We start from the raw sequence: 21188 nt of genomic DNA on the forward strand, positions 1-21188 counted from the left end.
GGCCCCTGAAATCTGGTTTTGACACCATCATGTGATTGGTCCTCATTAGTGTCTTACCTTTCACAAGTCTTCACAAGTTTCTGGTGTTGAGAAGCTGTGTGTGTGTGTGTGTGTGTGTATGTGTGTGCATACAATTGGTACAGGAAAACTGCTTTCATACCTTCATGTTTTATCATTCAGGATATTCTGGAGAGGCCTTCCATTTACCAGCCTGAGGTGATGGATAGCAGGTTTTACACTGGCTGTTTGAAGCAGGCACATTCACAGGACACCCATAGGTGCATTAAGGTCCTTCCTGTAATTATGTATTTTGCTTCTAATTTGTAACCACTATGACTCTCAGCTAGGCCTGAGTATAACACTTAGATCAACTTCACACACTTTTACAAACATATCTACATACACACAATGGACACACATACACACACCTACATACACAAACACATACAACACACATGTGCACATTCATACAAAAATCTATTCACTCTTGTACATACCTGTTTTTTCATACACACAGACACAAACACATGCACAAACACATGTATGGAGTATCTGGAGCAAGCTCCAGTGAAAGCTTTGGAACATTACATTCCTGTGAATGATGGTTTTAATGTTCCATCCTCTCCCATTAGACCATCCATCACACAAGCATCACTCAGACATCAAGGAGAGAGGGATGGAGGGAGGAGAGGGATGGGGGCAAGAGAGAAGGAGGGAGGGAGAATGAGAGATATGGGAGAGGGGAGGTATGGGGGAGGAGGAGAGAGAAGGAAAGACACAAATACGAGGGTGGAGGAGAAAGGAGGTAAGAGATTAGGAGGAGCAGGAGGGGTTGAAGGAGAGATAGAAAGAGAGGAGAGAATGAGAGGCAGAATAGGAATGAATGAGATGGAGGGAGAGAGGACAGGATGGCGTGAGCAGAAATGAATGAGACCAGCAGTGCTGTGTGGTGGAGGGAGGAGAGAGGGAGGAGAGAAGAAGAAGAGATCCAATAGGGGAGTGAGAGCAGAGCTGGAGAGAGAGATGAGAGTCATTTAGACAGACTGAGTGTGCCAATAGGGGAGTGAGAGCAGAGCTGGAGAGAGAGATGAGAGTCATTTAGACAGACTGATGCTGACGAGAGAAGGCTTGAGATCTCTCAAATTGTGAGAACGGTACAGCAATGTGTGTGTGTGTCTGTGAACAGTATGGGCGTGTGTGTGTGCATGCTTGTGAGTGTGTGTGCATGCATGTGTCTAACATTGAGGCTGGGCCTGATAGGTATAATCATACGTATTGAAACTACAGCAGCAGAGGTAAGGTATCCTTGTTTCTACATGTGTGTCCTAGGATGCTACAACACACACACCATTGTTAACATCAATACAGACACACACCATTTTAAACATCAGTACAGAACATGTCCTATAACTCATGGTCCTAATTTCATCAGTGTGTTGCGATGCTGTAAATATTGTTTGTCGGTTTTCATCAAATGTTGTGTAAATGCTACCTACATGCAGTGTAGGAGAATAAATAGAATATTGATTCACAGAAACCTTCAATCGTTTACTGACGCCTCTACCAACTGTTCACCTCTCTCTCTCCCTCCATTTCATTATTTCCTTCTCTCTTTCTCTCTGTTTCTTGCTCTCTCGCTCTCTCTTTTTCATAACCCATTCCCTTTTTTGAAAGATCCAGGATAATGGAATTCCTGTGTTGAATACTTATAAAGGCCAGATTTGTTTTGGACAATGACAGAGCTATTGTAAAAGCTGACATTACTGGCCTGTTATTTGCTTTTATACTTGCAAACATAAACTGACCATTTAGTAAATATCAGTCTGGTATGACATCACAACAACTGTTCCAAGAAGGGAGTGTTTTTGTTTTAGCTGCCACTGTCTGTGTTATTACCATCGACTCTTCTTCAAATCAAGAGCCATGATCACATAAAACACGAAACCATTATAATCTGGTTGTGTTATTCAATCTCAGTCCAAACAGGAGAAAGTATCTCACCTAGAAACCAAACAAGTATGCAAGAGTCCTCAATCTGACCCTGCTCAGTAAAGACTGGGGTGTTTCCACACTGTGTTTGTAACTGGACTGTCCTCAATCTCTGACCACTGAGGACAGAGAAAGAGAGAAGGAGAGAAATACAGAGTCAAAGAAAGAGGGAGACTTGCAATCACCCTTCCTAACCACTAGATGACACCCTTTCTCTGTGGTGGTGGTCAACACATGGTATTTCGCCACCATCTAGTGGAGATCCATTTATCAGTATGAGATCCACACCAGTGTTTCCCAACCCTGGTCATCAGGACCTCCTGCCCTGCATGTTTGAGATGTTTCCCTGCTCCAACACACCTGATTCAAATGAATCAGGCTTCTGCTGAGCTTCATAATGACCCATTCCTTGGAATCCGGTGTACTGGAGAAGGGAAACATCTAAAACATGCAGGGCAGAGGGTCCTGAGGACCGGGTTTTGGAAACACTGATCTAGACTAGATTATTCATTTATTCTGGAGCTATTTATGTTGTCTGTGGTCAGAAACAAAGAATACCAGGATTTTCATCTGAAAGGTTCATATATAGGACTAACAGGTTCATGAGATATTTTCCTGCTTTACAATCAAACGTACCCTCTCTCAACTAATAACCATACAGTTATGTTTTTAGATTCATAACACAGCATAGATTTTTTTATCAAAGATAATCAAATTTTATTCAATTTATGCAAATGTGCAGCTACAAACAATGAAAGGAAAAGCTCAACTATCTTTCCTAAATATGAGATGAGAGAAAACAACAACAGTACCCAACTCTCAAAACTCGACATCCTCGTTCTGTACAAAACTGTACAATAAATTACTGTCTCTACTGCAATATCATCAGAGAGAAAGAAGAATATTAACAACCACTCAGCCATTTTACTTCTTTAGGGAAAAGTATAAATGTGCACATTTACAAACAGTCCTGGTCTCTTCAGTTCTCAGGCACCACTGGAAAGAAAAATGAGTTGACTATTTGAACATTCAGTAAATATTGTAGTCTACCTAGACTATGTGTAACTGTAACTATAATTACATGTTATACTATACAATTTAATATAGTTATTGACAATACATACAGTATATGCAGTATATTGACATATGCAGTATACACTGTATATACACACATGTATATAACTATACAGTATATCTATAGTGTATCTACAGTATATCTATAAACTATAGTGTATAGTAAGAACTACTGAACCTTGGGGCTTGTAGCTCAAATGTACAGCATTTCATTTGACTGCAGATGAACAGGTCCCAGGTTCAAATCCCCCTGTACCCTTAGAATAAAACTGTCTATTAAACAGATACATAAATCCATCCTACTTACCACTGGCCCCTATGCAGCTCCTACTCTTTAATTCTCCTTCTGTAACAGAGACATGTTAGAATGATGGTTAACTAAGCACCAAGCCAGTCTGAAGTAAACCCAGCAGGTAGGAGGAGAGTCACACATGAGGAAGAGAGTCAGACATGAGGAAGAGAGTCAGACATGAGGAAGAGAGTCAGACATGAGGAAGAGAGTCAGACATGAGGAAGAGAGTCAGACATGAGGAAGAGAGTCAGACATGGAGGAAGAGAGTCAGACATGGAGGAAGAGAGTCAGACATGGAGGAAGAGAGTCAGACATGGAGGAAGAGAGTCAGACATGGAGGAAGAGAGTCAGACATGAGGAAGAGAGTCACACATGAGGAAGAGAGTCAGACATGAGGAAGAGAGTCAGACATGGAGGAAGAGAGTCAGACATGAGGAAGAGTCAGACATGGAGGAAGAGAGTCAGACATGGAGGAAGAGAGTCAGACATGGAGGAAGAGAGTCAGACATGAGGAAAAGAGTCAGACATGAGGAAGAGAGTCAGACATGAGGAAGACAGTCAGAGGAGCCTGTGTGTTACCTTCTCCTGTGTGTCAGCAGCAGTGGAGTCTGAGGAAATACAAGTAAGAGTTAGACACATCTTCCACCACGCTGATAGACTGATTGGTTATTGATAGTTCTACTGATTGGTTGGTTGTTTCGGTTTTCATTTGGTTAGTAGATTAGTGGGTGGATGGATGCATGTTTGACAGATGAATAGATAAATGTATACTGTAGATAGATGGATGATGTCTTATTTACCAGAGCTGCTGACTGTCCAGGAGAAGACCTTGATCAAACCATAGAGTCCCAGCGCCACGGCAACCATCGCCATGGAGTCCTCAATAGAGTGGGTGCTGACTCCTGGGAGCGACAGAGAGAAAGAGAAAAAGAAATTAGACCATATGAACCATACTCTTCTATTAAATCATCAACATATCACATTATATTTTATTCTTTCATTATCAATGTGATCTGCGCATCAGTGTAAGATTATACTGTGCAGTATCTCAATCCCATTTAGGCCATTGTAAATACATTTACACTGTACTTTACATGGTATCATAAACAATGTGTTATGAATTTCATAAGCTGGTTAAAGGCTGTGATAGGCCAGCGGTGCTGCTCCTCTCACCAATCACGTTGAGGGACACGCTGACTCGTCGGGTGCCCCCCTGGTGGACGGCCACACAGCTGACCTGCCCCCCCCGCTCCCCCCCCACCCTGGCTGGGTCCAGCTCCAGACGGGAGCTCTGGCTGTAGGTGCCATCAGAGGCCTGCCTGTGGCCCGTCACGCTGCCCCGGCCCAGGTCCTGGACCCCCCCTGCCCCGCTCAGCTCCCAGCCCAGCTCCAGGGACAGGGGGGCGAAGCCTGACGCCTCACACTGCACCACCACCAGCTGGCCCGGGGCGGAGAGGGGGAGCGGGGAGGGGAAGATGGAGAGGGAGGGGGGCTCTGGGAGAGACAGAGGATGAGAGATATACACAGAGGAGAGGGAGGAGTAGAGATACAGGAAGGAGGGGAGAGACAAAGAGGAGGGAGGAGGAGAGAGTGAGAGAGAGAGAGAGAGAGAGAGAGAGAGAGAGAGAGAGAGAGAGAGAGAGAGAGAGAGAGAGAGAGAGAGAGAGAGAGAGAGAGAGAGAGAGAGAGAGAGAGAGAGAGAGGGACAGCCAGAGTGAGGTATTAAAGGATGATCACCACTTTCATGCTCTGGTATTGTCCATAATGTAGGAGGTTGTTACTGTAAATAAGAATTAGTCTTAACTTGATGAATAACTCTTGAATGAATATTCATGCTGCAGCTTCCTTCTCCATCTCCAGATATGTTTATAAGATCAATTTCCTAATTTAATAGTATACTGTATTTAGACTACATATAAGTGTATTGTAGCTGAGTCTCACCCACTATCTCCAGGTCCACCGCCACCTGAGCCAGGAGATAGGGCAGATACACCGTGCAGATGTACGTTCCAGAGTGGCGCACCTGGGCTTCCTGCAGGATCAGTGATGCGTTTCCTGTCTTGTGGAGGGCGTTGATATCCAGCCCCGCCCCTGCCTCCCAGTTATCAGCCAACCGGTCGCCCTTGCCGTCGTAGGCCAGGACCAATCGTCCGTCGCCCCTGAACTGGTACCGCCACTCCACGGCAAAGCCCGACCCGGAGAGGGGAGAGGAGGGGTCCACCCAGAACCCACAGTCCAGGAGAACCGGTTCTCCCAGTCTGGACTGGACCCTCACGGTTTTGCTGGACACACTGAGGATCACTGGGGGAATGAAGAATAGAGGAAGGAGGGGAGAAGAGAAGGAGGAAGGTATGGATAGATGGAGAGAAAAGGAAGGAGGGAAGAGGCAAAGCAAATGGGGTGAAGAGGGAGAACAAGAATATTAGGCTAATATTATTAGTCTGTATCTAATGTAGATGTCTGCACCTTGGGGTTCTTTAGTTGCCGTAGGAGCGCGCATGACACTGGACAGGGTCAGCTGTCTGTCAAGGCCCTGCAAGGCAGCAGAGTACCAATCGGCTTGCAGGTAGATGGGGCAGAGGGCAGAGTCTGTTAGCGGAGCGGCCCATTGGACGGTGGAGGGCTGCGGCAGGAAAGGGTTGAGCTCACACTGGGGTTTCTCCACAGCACCCCCTGGTGGGTGGAGGGAGGAGTGGCAGAAGGTGGCAGCAGGGTCTGGAACACACAGGAATCACAAGGGGGATTCTCAGGGATTATCAGTGAGATGTGAAGTATCAACCAGCTTTACTGTATCATCAAACTAAACTGACTGAGGTTAGGAGTCACTGCTGGTTTTCCAACTAAAGGGCATCTCAGTGTGTCAAACATGATCTGAACCACCTCATCTTCACACACTCATATCATTTCAACACATAACGTGACGTTAAAACCGACCTGTGATGTAATAGACCCTCTCTGGGTTTATGTCTGACGATGGTTTCAGTAGTGACCCAGTTCCATGGCTTTCTGGGTCGGTTCTGATGGCCAACAGAGATTTCTCCTGGGTCATAGCCGCAGGGAACCCTCTGCCTGGCTTCTCCTGCACGAACCAGCACTCCAGAACCGGGCAAGTCGACGCACCGACTGGAGAAGGAGACAGCGATGTAGCTTGTTTTGCGCATTTAACAACGTTATGGAAATCAACTTTTAAGACAAACTGTTCACATATCTGATACATCTATGAAAAATAACTTAAGGTTTTCTTTACATTAAAGTAGATATAACGTACGCCATAGCTGCAAATGGCTTTGGCTTACCGTGTATGAAGTAAGTTAATGCGAGCAAAGAAAGCTTGTAAATTGTCGAAATATTTGCCATGATTGTTGTCGATGGACAGTTGTACCAATCTGTCTGCAGTTTTAAGTTTTCACGAAGGCCGTTTCATGAAGAAGTGTTTTGGCCGTTGGATTTCCCCTGAAATTCCACTTTTAGTTTCACTTTCACTTTGCAGTTTGCACGCATAATCATCCACACCGTGGCGATCTAACACCATTTTTGGTCAGAGTACATGAGTGAATGGCGGCCTATGACCAGTTACTGTAATATGGGGTTATTTCAGGACATGATCAGATCCTGGAAAACCAAATATTTAAAAAATTGTGAATTTTGCATCTTGAAACAGAATATAACTTTCTCCATGCCCTCCTGATTTCTCTATGCATCTGAAACAATTTTGAAAATATCAAGACATGTTTTAATGCAAGAATCATTTTAACAGATCCTGATCTCAACTTGCTCATGTTAAGCTCACTTGTAATTAAACCTTAATTGACAAGCAATATGCCAGAAATAGCCTGGTCTCGAGAATCCAGACAAATAGGGTGGCAAAAAGCATGTAATGGTTGAAAGAGAGCCGTATAAATAAAAGTATGGCTCTGGGTTGAAAGACAGGCAGACATGAACCTCAAACTAACTTCCTGGTTGTCATTCTGTTGTTGCCAGTTGGCACAGAAACACTCAAAGTGGATCGACCAGCCAGTCAAGTGACCGGGCAGCTGATTTCTCAGAAACATCAGATGCAGTTAAATGCTTCTACCTATAAGGGCACTGTTACCCAGCTCATTAGAAGGGACTTTCCAGTCATAAACGGTCTGTATTCATTGACTGGTTTCAATGCCTCATCGGGGTCCATGACAAAATGCTCTCAAGGAGGGTTTAGTAGTTCCAGAACAACATTATATTTTCTGAATTCTCAGTATTCCAGAATAAACATATCATCTAAATACAATGATCAATCATCCTCACAATCAACATTGCATCTTGATACAACTTCCTCACAAAGAAAAGTAAGAAAAACTCAAGAATCATCAAACAAGCAACCAAAATCATCTGCACCATTCCTCTCACATCGTGATAAAGCATACTCAGTGTCTGTGCTCACAGCTGAACAAAACATTGTTATTATGACAATTCCCTCAGCTATGTGTATAAGGATGTGTAAAGTCATAAGAATCCTGCACAGTGTTGTTCATCTCAGGACTAGAGAAGAGATGACACTCAAAATGGAGGAAGGAACAGGGTGTGACCCTGATCCACCATCTTCTCCATCCGTATCATGTGTGGGTGTGTCTTCATGTTGTGTAGACAGGTACTTTCCAAACCTTTGCTGCGTTATGTGGTTTTATTGTTGCATTTCACAGCTTGACGCTGTTCAACTAAACCATATCGATATGCAGATTGTTCTCCTCTTTCTTTCGGTTTACTGCATGTTTTATTTGATATCATTGGAGACTACCTAGTTTTGTTTCTTACCAAACCCACATACACCCATCAAAACTATTTTAATACATCATGATGGATCTTTTAAAGACTGTAGTAAATTATTCTTCAGGTTTTGTGTCATAGACCAACTGCATTTCTTAAAGCATGGCCTCCTGGTTCACTCATAAAGTCATTAATGTCGGCTCCACTGTTTCTAGAATGGTCCCAAACATACAAATACAACATTCATACTGTCAGTGTCACTTTGTGCTACTTCACTCATATTATCACTAATGTTAAACAGTATGTTTTTATAGTCCTCTACATTCTAGTACTTTAAATTATTTCTAAATGTAGTTTGATTGTAACCAATCCTTACAGGACACACACACACTGTAAATCTTGCAGACAAATATATCCTCTGGTGTTCAGACACTGAGGCCTCATAACAGCCTGGCTCCAGCACAACATAACAAAGACTCATTCTGTAAAGTCAAGTCTATAGGTATGAGTTAGAACATAGCTGACAGGAAGAGAACTGAATCCAAAACATTGAAGATTGTTACAAGATGGGTTCACCAAACCACCACAGGTTATGCAGTCTCATACTTTTCATTACAGAATGAAGCTGTTTGGGATGCTGTTGTTTTCAGATACTTGATCGTCCTTCAACACTCAGGCTGGAAAACTACCAAAGGTCATAATAACACCTGACCAATTTAAGACTGGCAAAAACCTCTGGAGAATAATTAATTAAGCTATGAGCAATGAGCCTGCCTATTTTCTTCTGATGATTATATACAATACCGATATACAATTATAATTTAATAAAATCCCTATCCTTAAGCTCATGGACAAAATCCTCTGACTTTCAAACTGTAGCATAAACACCATATAAGAGGCTTGCAGGTGATTTCAACGGAGCTCTTACTTTTGGTTTCCAAAACAAACCTCTTTTACTTTGTCTACCTTGGATTTTAATGACGCGCAACAGCGATCTTTATTTTCATTGGCTCAAATCCCCAGACTACTAATATTTACCGGTAAGAGCGCCCCGTTCTCTCCTCATTGTTGCGTTACTTCTTGATAGAGAAAGTCAGTCTCTGTCAGTTCTGATTCAGCAAGAAGCGTCGAGATAAGTTCTTGTTTAGCTACATTCTGCGGCTAACATCAAAATGAATCTCCTCTTTCTTCTATTTCTGGGGATAAATGGAGCGCACGCGGGTCAGTAAATTATACAGTATTTGAATTACAAAACGTATATTTAAATAGCATGAATGTTCTTTGATAATGTGTTTGTAAAGTTAAACAGTAAGAATTTAATCGAATATGCTCTTCTGTTTGCTCTAATCAGAAAATAGACCTAACTATAGAATTAGAATCGGTATCCCTTTATAACAGCATATTATCAAATGTGAAATGTAGTAAGTAGAGTGCAGTTGTAAGTATGGCCTCGATCTACTTATCAGTCAAACTGTTATAGGCTAAGCAAAATATGTTGTCACAGAGAAGTGGGACTTCATTTCAGTGGGCTATGCTAATCCTACATCTGCTTGCTATGAGCTACAATGTGAACTGGAAAGTGTTAATTGCTGACAAAAACTGGACTTGAGTATGTAAGCTGAGACATTGGTTGTCCTTTATGTTCAGCTAACCTAACATGTGTGGCTCTATTCTGCTCTTTGATTAACCACTTTGTAACATTGCCGTGTCAGTTCTGCCTGGTAACTAGTTACACCTGGGTGGGGAGAAACTCCCCTACACCTTTTTAATTTTATTTTTAGAACATTCAAATACCAAATCAGATACAACGGCTGAGTATAACAAAGTTTGTGTTTTGTGCTTTTTTCTATTCAATTTAGTACACTTTTTGTTCCCGAAAGGCAGTTTGCAGATGCATGAAGTAGGCTACAGTTTAGCAAGTAATAACACAAGACAGGTTAACACTTTAAAAGTGCTAATGGATAAATAACATTCGTTATTAATAACAAATAATTAATTATTGATCCACAATTTTATAAATGCATTTCTTCATAAAACTGTCAGAGGATCAACCAAGACCAACCAACAGTATTGTACCAGTTACTGGTAATGAAATGCTTGACTCCCAGACTTTCTCAACAGTGTAGACATCTTTCTAATAACATTTACTTGAAGAACATAGATACTGGTTAAAACTGTGCTCACAGAAGAAGCATACTTTACTTGCCTGGACATAAGGTGGTGTTAGGAAGGAAATTACAGTAAATAAACTGGACTGCACAGTTATGCCTTTGGAGACTATGAACTGAAATCTGTACAAATAGTGCAATGATTTGTACAGCAACAGCTAGACTTGGAGCCACTTTATGTACACTAGTATGTAGCACAGCTGGGACAAGTTTTGCATCACTAGACATGACCAGGGTTTCACACTTTCTAGTAACACTAAGTATATTGTATATAAGACATTTAATTTGATGGTTATTGTTTATATTTCGTATTGATCTTGTAAATGCTCCAGGAATAATGCCCCCCCACACACACACACACCACCCAACACCACCTCTCTAGTAGTAGTCAGTACTGCTCAACTGTACTGACTAACATGTCTGTATATCTTCACATTTTGTCTCCAGGGACACACTCCCTCAAGTATTTCTACACTGCATCCTCTCAAGTCCCAAACTTCCCAGAGTTTGTGGTTGTAGGAATGGTGGATAACGTTCAGATGGTCTACTACGACAGCAACAACCCAAGAGCCGTGCCCAAACAGGACTGGATGGACGAGGCAACTGAAGGAGATCCACAGTACTGGGAGAGAAACACTGGCAACTTTATGGGTGACCAGCAGTCATTCAAGGCCAACATTGAGATTGCAAAGCAGCGCTTCAACCAAACTGGAGGTATTGTCAAACACATCCTCAGACATTTACATCCAGATACATGAGGCCTCATAATCTGAAGCTGCTTTCTGCAGCAGCTAAACCAAGGATGTGCTCCCCAGCAGGGGCCAATTCTACCACACTCTGTGTAAATTCATCTGTAAAAGTGTATACGGAGAAAACTGGGAAAACTCTGTACGCAACGTTTTTCTCAGATTTATGAACACTGCGTAAGCGACCGATATCACACGTTTATGTTCATAGACTCCACTTAACTTGTAAAAGGTGGCACGTGAACAAGCTTGTTGTCCACACCCAGTCAACTCCCATATTCTACCTTACATGGTTGTTGAAACACCCCTATTTTGTCAGGTTTCTCAAACTTCTCAATTAACCCATTGTGAACAATGAAGGATTCTATATGAGAAATGGCTAAGCAAAAAAAACGGAAAAAGAGAAATTGTACTGAATGTGAAATGGAGATCTTAATTAGCGAAATAGCAGGAGCATCTTGTTTGGTGGCCTTAGACTAGCAGTTGTTTGAACGTTGATAGAATAAAACAAAAATAAATAATCAACCCATTGTGCCCTTATCGTAACATGTGTGCAGTCGATGGCACTGATCACATTTGGGAAACTTTTTTTTTTTTGCAGCAAATTATGCTTTAATGCTGGCCTGTTGTACCACAGTATAAGGTCATCTAATGTACTTTGGGGACAGGCAGATCATGTCATTGCACACCTCTGGCGTCACATGACAGAGGGTGGATTGGCTCATCCCTTCCCTGTCTGCAGCTCCTGCTGAAATGGCCCAAATCACACGTTTTCTTTCTGCCTAAATAGGCTGAAGTGAGATAATTGGCATCATTTTTAGATAATCTACACAACTTACTCCCACTGTAGATCAAGTCAAACTGTCATTTGTTATGCATGCACATCCTCTCTGCCTCTCGGTCACTCTGTGTCGCCGCATCACATCTCTAAACATGGCGTACGCACGGCTTCTACCGTGCGCAGAAGGTACGCAGGTTCTCACGTGCTTTTTCATCAATCGGAAACTCTGTGTAGAAACACCCGCACACGTTTCTACGCCCATTGTCATGCGTACGCTCCTTGGTACATTTGGCCCCTGAGCTGTCGACTCCTCCCTGCCTGTCTCTGAGGGGACAGCAGAGGGCAGCAGAGCAGCAGCACGTCTGACCGAGGAAACGTCACACACACTCATACACACGTCACAACATGACGACATCACATACAGACACTCAGTGTCACACAACGTTTGATTCCCTACAGACACGCTCACATCCAAGTCACTTGAACTTGAACACGCGCACACACACACATCCACACTCATGTACACTCAAACACACACTGTCTGATGGTGAAGGAGTCCTGGGTTATGATGCTGTCAGAACCATCAGGATCTGCTGAGACTCGACATCACACAGTGGAGCTCACTATGAACACACTCATACACACACTCAGGACGCACTACACACATACACACACTCAGTACACACTACACACATACACACACTCAGGACACACTACACACTACACACACTTACACACACATCAGGACCAGAGTACACATCCACACAGGACTACAGTCAGACACCCAGATGCACATGTATGGACGTATCACTCTGTAGCACACACACACTGTCCAGAGGGCTTGGATGTGAAGCTCCAGCACTACATGCACGACACACACGTGTTGACATTCACTCTTCAGTCCACATCCACACACACACACACACATCCACACACTCCAGTACTGTATCAGTGTTCAGAGATGTAGGAACAGACTGTAGTCATACAGAACCCAGAACACACCCAGGGCTCCAACATTCCACTGTTCATCTGCACCATCAGTGGAGTTAGAACACATCCAGGTCTGAACTCTGATGTCTGCTTCTCACACAGAGCCACACTGTCATCCCACAGCTCCAGTGGTTAGACTCTGTAGGGTGGTCTAGGCGGGGGTCTGGTGTTGGTACAGTCACAGTTGGTACAGGGTTGAGGCTGGGGCAGAGGAAGTAGGGGCAGGGAGTCAGCACTGAGGCTGGTGGAGGGGGGGTAGGGGCAGGGAGACAGGACTGATGCTGGGGCAGGGAGGCAGGACAGAGACTGTGGCAGGGGGAGCACGGACAGCAGGGAGGCAGGACTGAGGCTAGGGTAGGGGCAGTGAGGCTCGGGCAGGGGTAGGGAGGCTGGACTGAGGCTGGAGCAGGGGGAGTTTGAGGAAGGATTGAGGCCGGGGCAAAGGGAGTAGGGGCAGGGAGGCAGGACTGAGGCTGGGGCAGGCAGGTAGGATTGAGGCTGTGGCAGGGGTAGTAGGATGCAGGGAGGCAGGACTGAGGCTGGGGTAGAGGCAGGACTGAGGCTGGGGCAGGGAGGCATGATTGAGGCTGGGGCAGGGGGAATATGGGCAGGGAGGTAGGATTGAGGCTGGGGTAGGGGCAGGGAGGCAGGACTGAGGCAGGGGCAGGACTGAGGCTGGGGCAGGGGGAGCAGGTGTGGAGTGGGGTCCCAGCAGGCAGCAGAGCGGGGGTCCAGGTAGGGGAGCAGGGCTGAGAGAGGGGACTGTAAACGGGGACCAGAGTCAGAGCAGAGGGAACTGGAGCAGAGAGAGAAGCAGCATCAGGCCAGGGACAAGCAGGCACAGCAGGAGGACTAGACCAACACAGGAGCCAACGTCCTGAAGCACAGCCTGACTGAGCAGAGGCTAGCAGCTGCAGCCTGGGAGAGGCTAGGAGCTGCAGCCTGGGAGAGGCTAGGAGCTGCAGCCTGGGAGAGGCTAGGAGCTGCAGCCTGGGAGAGGCTAGGAGCTGCAGCCTGGGAGAGACTAGGAGCTGCAGCCTGGGAGAGGCTAGGAGCTGCAGCCTGGGAGAGGCTAGGAGCTGCAGCCTGGGAGAGGCTAGGAGCTGCAGCCTGGGAGAGGCTAGGAGCTGCAGCCTGGGAGAGGCTAGGAGCTGCAGCCTGGGAGAGGCTAGGAGCTGCAGCCTGGGAGAGGCTAGGAGCTGCAGCCTGGGAGAGACTAGGAGCTGCAGCCTGGGAGAGGCTAGGAGCTGCAGCCTGGGAGAGGCTAGGAGCTGCAGCCTGGGAGAGGCTAGGAGCTGCAGCCTGGGAGAGACTAGGAGCTGCAGCCTGGGAGAGGCTAGGAGCTGCAGCCTGGGAGAGGCAGGGCTGAGGGTTTCTAGAGGTCTGGATGGAGAACACAGAGCAGCTGGTGGGATGTGCTCTGCCTCAGCACACCAGTCTCCTCTCTCTCTGTCACACACACACACACAGGGAGGGGGAGAGAGAGAGAGCTGGGGGAGTGGCAGCAGGTTAGGGAGACCCAGGAAGAGAGGAAGAGGCAAGGCAGGAGCTGATGTAACAGTCTCTGACTCACCCAGAGCCCAGGCCCACTAGCTGGGGGTAACACTGTGCTCCGTCTGACTGACTTCAACAGGAAGGAGCGTCTCTTTGGTGTCTTCCTCCAGTCGCTGTGGTCCATAGTTTAGTGTTTCAGGACACTTCTTCTAAACGTGTGACGTCGACGATGACGTCGGCTGTCACTGGTATCAGACTCCTGCAGGGTCTTTGTCAGAGGCGTTGTGGTGCGCCCTGCACGTCAGCTGATGTGCAGGACCAGCTGTTCCTCAGCCAGCTGGCGTCAGCTCTGCAGGACCATGAGAGCCGCCCTGCAGTCGTCTGGTGACAGTGACAGAGGAACATGTCACCGTCCTCACCTGAGATGTGACTGAGGTGATGGAAGTAAGAAACCATCCCAGCAGCTGGAGGGAGAGAGCAGAGAGACGCTCCTCTGTGTCCGAGTCTACAGGGAGAGACCCATACTGAACCCCTGGTATCTCCCTGGAGGTCTGGTCATACACACCCCTACCTCCCACACACCGTCTCTCTCTCTCACACACACACACACACACACACGTTACAGCAACACCACTGCACTGAACACAGTGGCTACCTCCAACCCGGTGCTGTAGATGTCACCATGGCAACATCAGCCAGTGTAGATACACCCTCTCTCTCTCTCCATGTCTCCATGTTAACGCTGCCAGTCTGTCAGTCAGTCTGAGTGGTGGAGTGACATCAGTAGAAGAGAGGGACGACACACACACACACACTGTGCAGGCTGTAGGTGGTGTTGACTCCCTGTAGCAGTGACAGAGAGTGTGTGTGCTGGGGGGTCAGGTTCAGGACTGGCTGCTTGAACCTCTGCTAGATGATGATGACATCATGATGTGTGACCTCATCCTGAGTGAGCCCCTCTGTGGTCCTGTGTGGTAGAGGGTCCTCCCTGACATGAGGTGGGACCAGCTGAGGTAGAGCACCCGCTCTAACACAGGACTCCATGTCTCTCTGGATACAGTCACACTGGGTCTGCCCCCCCCCCCCATGATAGACCAGTGTGTCCAGGGGGGTTACTGTCCATCAAGCTGCCTCTCTATGCAGGAACAGGAGATAGGGTCCTGCCCTATGGAACATTCTGGTCTTTCACCAAGACTGTCTTGCTCAGTGTGGATCTTAGTGTGTCTCTGCATTGTGCACGTCAGCTGTGTGTATATCTGAATGTACAGAACCACAGGTGTAGTACACATACAGTATATGCTGTGCATTTGTGTGTGTTTCTGTCGGATGCAATGTAGCTGTGTTCAACTTGATGTTATGCATGTAGGGTGTGTGTGTTCTCCTACCATGGAATACTGTACAATTTGTGTTTATACTGCACAGTATGTTGTGTATCATATCTTATTAGACTCAGCAGGCAGTGGACTGTACTGATATTGGTCCTCTCTCTCTTTCTAACTCTCACACTCTCTTTCTCTCTTCCCCCTCTCAGGTGTGCACACATACCAGAACATGTATGGTTGTGAGTGGGATGAGGAGACTGGAGCTACAGATGGGTTTGATCAGTTTGGTTATGATGGAGAAGACTTTATATCTCTGGATCTGAAGAACCTGAGATACATCGCTCCAGTGCAGCAGGCTGTCATCACCAAACTCAAGTGGGACAACAGAGCTGAGGTTGAGCACAGGAAGAACTACCTCACCCAGGAGTGTATTGACTGGCTGAAGAAGTATGTGGACTATGGGAAGAGCACTCTGAAGAGGACAGGTAGAGTCACATGACCTTATCTACGAAACTCTTAGGGGTGTAACAATATATCGTGGCACAATATATCGCAATGCAAAATATTACCGTATGTATCATAGAGTTAGGGCAATTTTTTAACAATATGACTTCCATTTTTTCCTATTGGTTCAGCTACCACCTACTCTACACCTGCGTCACACGTGCATTCACAGAAATCACTGGAACTGAGTTAACTAAGTCGTTTGTACAACAAAGAATGTTATTGAAATGTTTTATTTAAAATGTTGTTCAAAATAGTGTGTCTTCCTCCAGTCCCCCCCTCCATGTCTCTGCTCCAGAAGAGCCCCTCCTCTCCAGTCACCTGCCACGCTACAGGCTTCTACCCCAGTAGTGTCATGGTGTTCTGGAGGAGAGATGGAGACCAGGTGTACGAGGATGTGGAGCATGGAGAGGTTCTCCACAACGAGGACGGAACCTTCCAGAACAGTGTTCACCTGACAGTGAAGCCTGAGGACCTGGACAGCGGGAGGTATGAGTGTGTGGTTCAGCTCTCGGGGGTTCAGGAGGACTTTGTCACCAGACTGGAGCGCTCTGTGGTGAAGACCAACCATGGAAACACTGGAAGGACCAACCCAGGTGAGACCAGCAGGGCTGAGAAGACAAATATACATTTGTTACTGTACTTCCTCACATGAGGATAGAATGATGGAGGGATGACTAGGAGGAGTATTTAGTGTTGTATCTCTGTTCTGTTAAATCTAATATACACTACTAGTCTGTATTCATACTTATAAACACCGTAGGTCGGATTTATTAACTGGTCTTCTGGACCAATAGGAACAGCGTATTGGTCCAATTATTACACTAGTATATAAGAAACACTTTCTTACATACAGTACATATTTTACCCTGAACCTTGTTGTTACCATGCCATGTTTAAAAAGTGTTCTACCTGGAGGGTTCTGCTACTGGTGACAACATACACAGTTCTAGAATGTTCTTACTTTAATATTAAGGCTCTCTCTTTCTCAGAGTGACCATCTGATCTCTTCCTAATGACTCCATAGAATGTGACATCAGCAGCATGTGAGGCTCCAAGCTGCAGTCTGAATGTTCTGTGTTGGTTGTTACAGGTGCAGATGGGCCAGAAGGTCCTGATTCCTCTGGTCTCATCATTGGAGCTGTGGTTGGTGTTCTTCTGCTGGTCGCCATCGTCTGTGGAGTCGTCATCTGGAAGAAGAAGAATGCCAAGAAAGGTGAGAGGAGAGGAACTCTGTTAGACCTCATCTGTGTGTGTAAGGATCTCTCTAGTGCTAATAGTGGGGATGATCAGTGATCATAGTTATTCTAGTGATATTAACGCTGTCATCTCTGTTTCAGGCTTTGTTCCAGCAAACAGTGAGTATTAAACTGAAGTATCCAGACAGTGTACTATGTTCACAGTATATCTATGTTCACATAGATACATAGATATGTGCATCACATAGACAATCCTTCTTAAATTGAGTTTTTGGTAGGTCAATATTGTGTGTGTGTGTGTATGTGTATCCATGATGTGTGACTACCTTCATGTCAGTTGTGTGTTCCTGGTCAGCTCATTGAACTGCTCTGGTTATTTCTCCATGCAGCTTCTGATGGTGGATCTAACTCCTCCAATAACACGCCAACAAACGCATGAGGCCTCTCTGTTTAACCAATCAAAGGTGAGTGTCTCTGGAAGTTTGTGTTTATCACAGTAACATGTTAAACTGATATTTTAGAGACTCGATTCAACAAATCACTCACCAAGAGTCTTGGTTTTACAATGTAAAGGTTAGTGTTTACTGTTCTGTGGTTTTAATGTGTCCTAACAGGAGAGAAGCAGAGATGAGTGGAGGATGGAGAGAAACGAAACTCACCAATCATGAAGTGCAGAAAGGAACAACGCCAATTTCACACAGTGTCTCTGATTACTGATCTGGTCTTAATAATGAGCAATTAATAATATTTTGATCCTGATAAAAGGATTGTCAGGATTTTATGTTTCAAACAAACTACTTTGTACCAAAACATACAGTAATTCTTGTTTTCATGCTTCACCAAAACATACTTTGTTTCTCTGTGTTTCTGCTCAGCTTAATACTCTATTACTGTACATATTATAATTAATGGGGCATGTTCTGCCAGATGACATTATCTGACTGTGTCCTGTCAAAACTGTCCAGTATCGGGTTCTTAGGGAGTAATGACGTCATGTTTAGAACACTGAGTTTATAGTATATAATATAGTCAGAGGCTATAGAGAGGTTTCTAACTGTGTTGAGATCAGATACTGTATGTATGATCATGCTGGCAGCCTGTAGACAGATGACTCAGTGCTTCTGCTGTTCAGATCAACAGCAGACCTCTCCTCTCTTCAGCACCAGTCTGCAGGAAGGCTCTGTTAGTGTATAACTGTTTACTCTATCACACTTAAGGAACAACTCTAACCTAGCTTTATAACATCAAAATGAAGGGAGACTCTCCCCATTAGTCTCCTAAACATGTTAGAAGTCAGCTACACTCTTCTATAGCTAACTGGAGAGACTATCTTAGAGAGACCAGCATAGAGAGATCTCAGTGAGTCATCAGAGACCAGCTGCCACTGCTTGTACTGTCATGTTGTTGCTGCTGGTGGCCTGGACAGTGGTTTCCTCCTGTTTCATATCTCTATCTCTGATGGGAGCTCCATAGACAACAGTGTTTATAGTGTTTTTTATGTCTGAAATGCTATTGTTCATCTCTTGATCTCATGTTTAGGGTAAGATGAGATCACGTGCGATCTATTTTTTATTTCAGGAGATGATTCTTTTGTCATGATTATAATATTTTGGGCGTGGTTTATGTATGCGTGGTTAAAAGATAAATTAAAGGAGTTCAACTGTGTTCTTTGTGTTTCCTGAAGATCTAAGTTGCTTGGAGAGCTTCAGTCAGTAAGCTAGTCAGTGATCAGATAAACTCATTCACTGTAGTTGTGTTAAACTGGTAATGGGTGTGATTACTAATCAAAGTATACTAAATACTGTATGTGGGTATGCATGCTCTCACTCTACAGCGAGATAATGACATAAACATACCTCCAGGTTATGTCAGCACTACCAAAATTAACAAGACAGTAGGGTTCAAGTCATGGACTGGCCAGTGCAGTCTCCAGACTTAAACCCCATTGAGCGGGTTTTGGAGGAACTGGAAAAAGAGTCATATCAAAGCAACCTACAAGTATAACACGTTTTCCCCTCTAGGGGGCGATGTGACTCCATCTCTCCCTGTGAGAGCTTCACTACACCTGCTGTTGTTGACCAGGCAGGCAGGCAGGGACTTTCCACCACAGAGAAGGGAGGAACTCAACCATGCAGGGCAGCAGGGCTACAGAACATCAAGGTCTGGTTTCCAGACAGACTGAATCTGCTACTTTGAGACACCCTGTTTTGTGTGGGAGTGGGGCTCCCTAACCTCTGAAAACATCAGCTGAACTCTCCCATGCATACAGTAAATGAACTTCAGTGTACCCACTTCTTCACTTATGTCAAACCTACTGAACACATCCACACTCGTCATTTGTGGTTATGGGAGGTGGTGACGTAATGTGTTAGAGGACAGGTATTCATTTAGCAGACACTTACCAACGAGGAGCACAAAGAATATAGAAACTAAAGCAGATAGACAAGATCTAGAAGTGCACAGTTCTGTATTACTGTGGTTGGTGCCAAGAAACAATCTAAGTTAACAGGACACAGTGCAACAACAACATCATATCTGAAATGCATCATGAAAGGTCAAATCCAGGGTTGTCACGTCACCAGAGATGACAGAGACCTCAGATATACCTCAGACATGGCTGTTTGACCTCTGAGAGCTTAGAGGACATGCACCATGCTGAGAGGCTGGCTGGATGCTGAATCAGCCCACACAGCCGACCTTCCCTACCTGCCTTACACCATCGCCTTGCTCTGCCCTCATTCTCCTACACCCCCAACCCTTCATTAAAACACCTCTTACTCCATTCTCTTTTCCTGTGCTGTGTCGTGTGTTTAGATTCAACTGTCTATTCCTGACAAAAGTGTGTTTGTTTGTGTACATGCATGAGAGAGAAATAAAAAAGGAAAGAAAGAGATGGAAAGAATGAAGGAATGGTATGTCCTTTTAGGAGCTACAGTAACAAATGTTTGAGCTCCCTCAACATTTGCATGTGTATTTATGACAGTGTGTGTGTCCCTGTGCCTTCCTCAGTCACCATTCTGGATCCCAGACATGCACACATCAAACTATCAATTATGCTTAATTAATAATTTGACGCTAAATTTCTGTGTGGTTCATAGGGAAAGACAGTGGAAGGAGCTGTTTGCAGAAGGTAATGGAATTAATATGTCTAGATTCAAGAGTTGACAGACGTAAAGACCATCACATTGTATTGTACTGACCAGACAAGCAAAAGAAAAACAATTAAACACAGACGAACAGACATCTCAGATGGAATCTGCTCTTGATGGCTGTAATCTCTGGACTGGACCACTAGTCACTGGTAGTTGTGTGAGAGAAAGTAGTTTATTTCAGTCATGTATTTTAGAAGTCAATCTCCAAAATCAGTCCAATCAATCAAACTAAAAAATGATCCATTGATTTGAATCGCTTTAAAGTAAAAGTACTTTAGAGTGATTTACACTACTCAAAACATGAAGGGAACACGTAACCCTCACAGACATTATGAACAGTATCAACACCAAGTACATTCAACTTTAGGGATATCAATCTGTCCCGTTAGGAAGCCTAAGAGCTTGTGAATCAGGGTTTTGGTGTAAATGAAATAGAAAGAATCAGCAGGTCCTTCAGTGGTGCCCCGTTCTCTTCACAGAGTAGAGCAGCTTCACACTGAGCACGTGACAGACGTGAAACAGTCTGGAGACGCCGTGGTGAACGTTGTGCTGCCTGCAACATCAGATAGTCTGGGGAGACATATCCTTGGAGGGTCTCACAGACCTCTACTGCTAGCCAATGATCTAAAACAAGTAGCTAATTTTAATCAGTTTTATATTTAAAGCAAGACAAGAGTTTGTGTTATGCTGGCAGCTTTTTCTTAGTGAAAAAGGAGTTAATAAATGATTCCTCT

The 21188-nt window shown here is 44.9% G+C and overlaps 2 protein-coding genes across 2 annotated transcripts; one reads left to right on the top strand and one right to left on the bottom strand.

The window, feature by feature from the left end:
- Positions 1 to 2706: 2706 nt before the first annotated feature.
- LOC146294947 (tapasin-like) lies at positions 2707 to 6878 on the bottom strand. The gene is made up of 9 exons (XM_084695573.1): positions 6652 to 6878; positions 6290 to 6478; positions 5822 to 6070; positions 5297 to 5656; positions 4529 to 4849; positions 4156 to 4257; positions 3935 to 3963; positions 3371 to 3409; positions 2707 to 2985 (listed from the first exon to the last, which is right to left on the bottom strand). Exons 1-8 carry the CDS (start codon positions 6710 to 6712, stop codon positions 3398 to 3400), a joined length of 1323 nt encoding a protein of 440 aa, XP_084551699.1. The 5' UTR covers positions 6713 to 6878; the 3' UTR covers positions 2707 to 2985; positions 3371 to 3397.
- Positions 6879 to 9176: 2298 nt separating this feature from the next.
- Positions 9177 to 17769, top strand: LOC146294948 (BOLA class I histocompatibility antigen, alpha chain BL3-7-like). The gene is made up of 7 exons (XM_084695584.1): positions 9177 to 9319; positions 10714 to 10980; positions 15809 to 16084; positions 16376 to 16699; positions 17197 to 17319; positions 17444 to 17461; positions 17692 to 17769. Exons 1-7 carry the CDS (start codon positions 9271 to 9273, stop codon positions 17739 to 17741), a joined length of 1107 nt encoding a protein of 368 aa, XP_084551710.1. The 5' UTR covers positions 9177 to 9270; the 3' UTR covers positions 17742 to 17769.
- The last annotated feature ends 3419 nt before the right edge of the window (positions 17770 to 21188 follow it).

The sequence above is a fragment of the Hypomesus nipponensis genome, chromosome 4 (assembly GCF_054491055.1).
Source record: "Hypomesus nipponensis isolate SF chromosome 4, ASM5449105v1, whole genome shotgun sequence".
Classification (NCBI taxonomy): domain Eukaryota; kingdom Metazoa; phylum Chordata; class Actinopteri; order Osmeriformes; family Osmeridae; genus Hypomesus; species Hypomesus nipponensis.

Coding starts and splice junctions, on each gene's coding strand:
- LOC146294947 (XM_084695573.1), bottom strand. CDS start 6,712: ATGGCAAATATTTCGACAATTTACAAGCTTTCTTTGCTCGCATTAACT. Junction 6,479..6,651: donor ATTAACTTACTTCATACACG/GTAAGCCAAAGC, acceptor CTCCTTCTCCAG/TCGGTGCGTCGACTTGCCCG. Junction 4,258..4,528: donor CGTGTCCCTCAACGTGATTG/GTGAGAGGAGCA, acceptor TGTCGCTCCCAG/GAGTCAGCACCCACTCTATT.
- LOC146294948 (XM_084695584.1), top strand. CDS start 9,271: ATGAATCTCCTCTTTCTTCTATTTCTGGGGATAAATGGAGCGCACGCG. Junction 10,981..15,808: donor GCGCTTCAACCAAACTGGAG/GTATTGTCAAAC, acceptor TCCCCCTCTCAG/GTGTGCACACATACCAGAAC. Junction 16,085..16,375: donor GAGCACTCTGAAGAGGACAG/GTAGAGTCACAT, acceptor GTCTTCCTCCAG/TCCCCCCCTCCATGTCTCTG.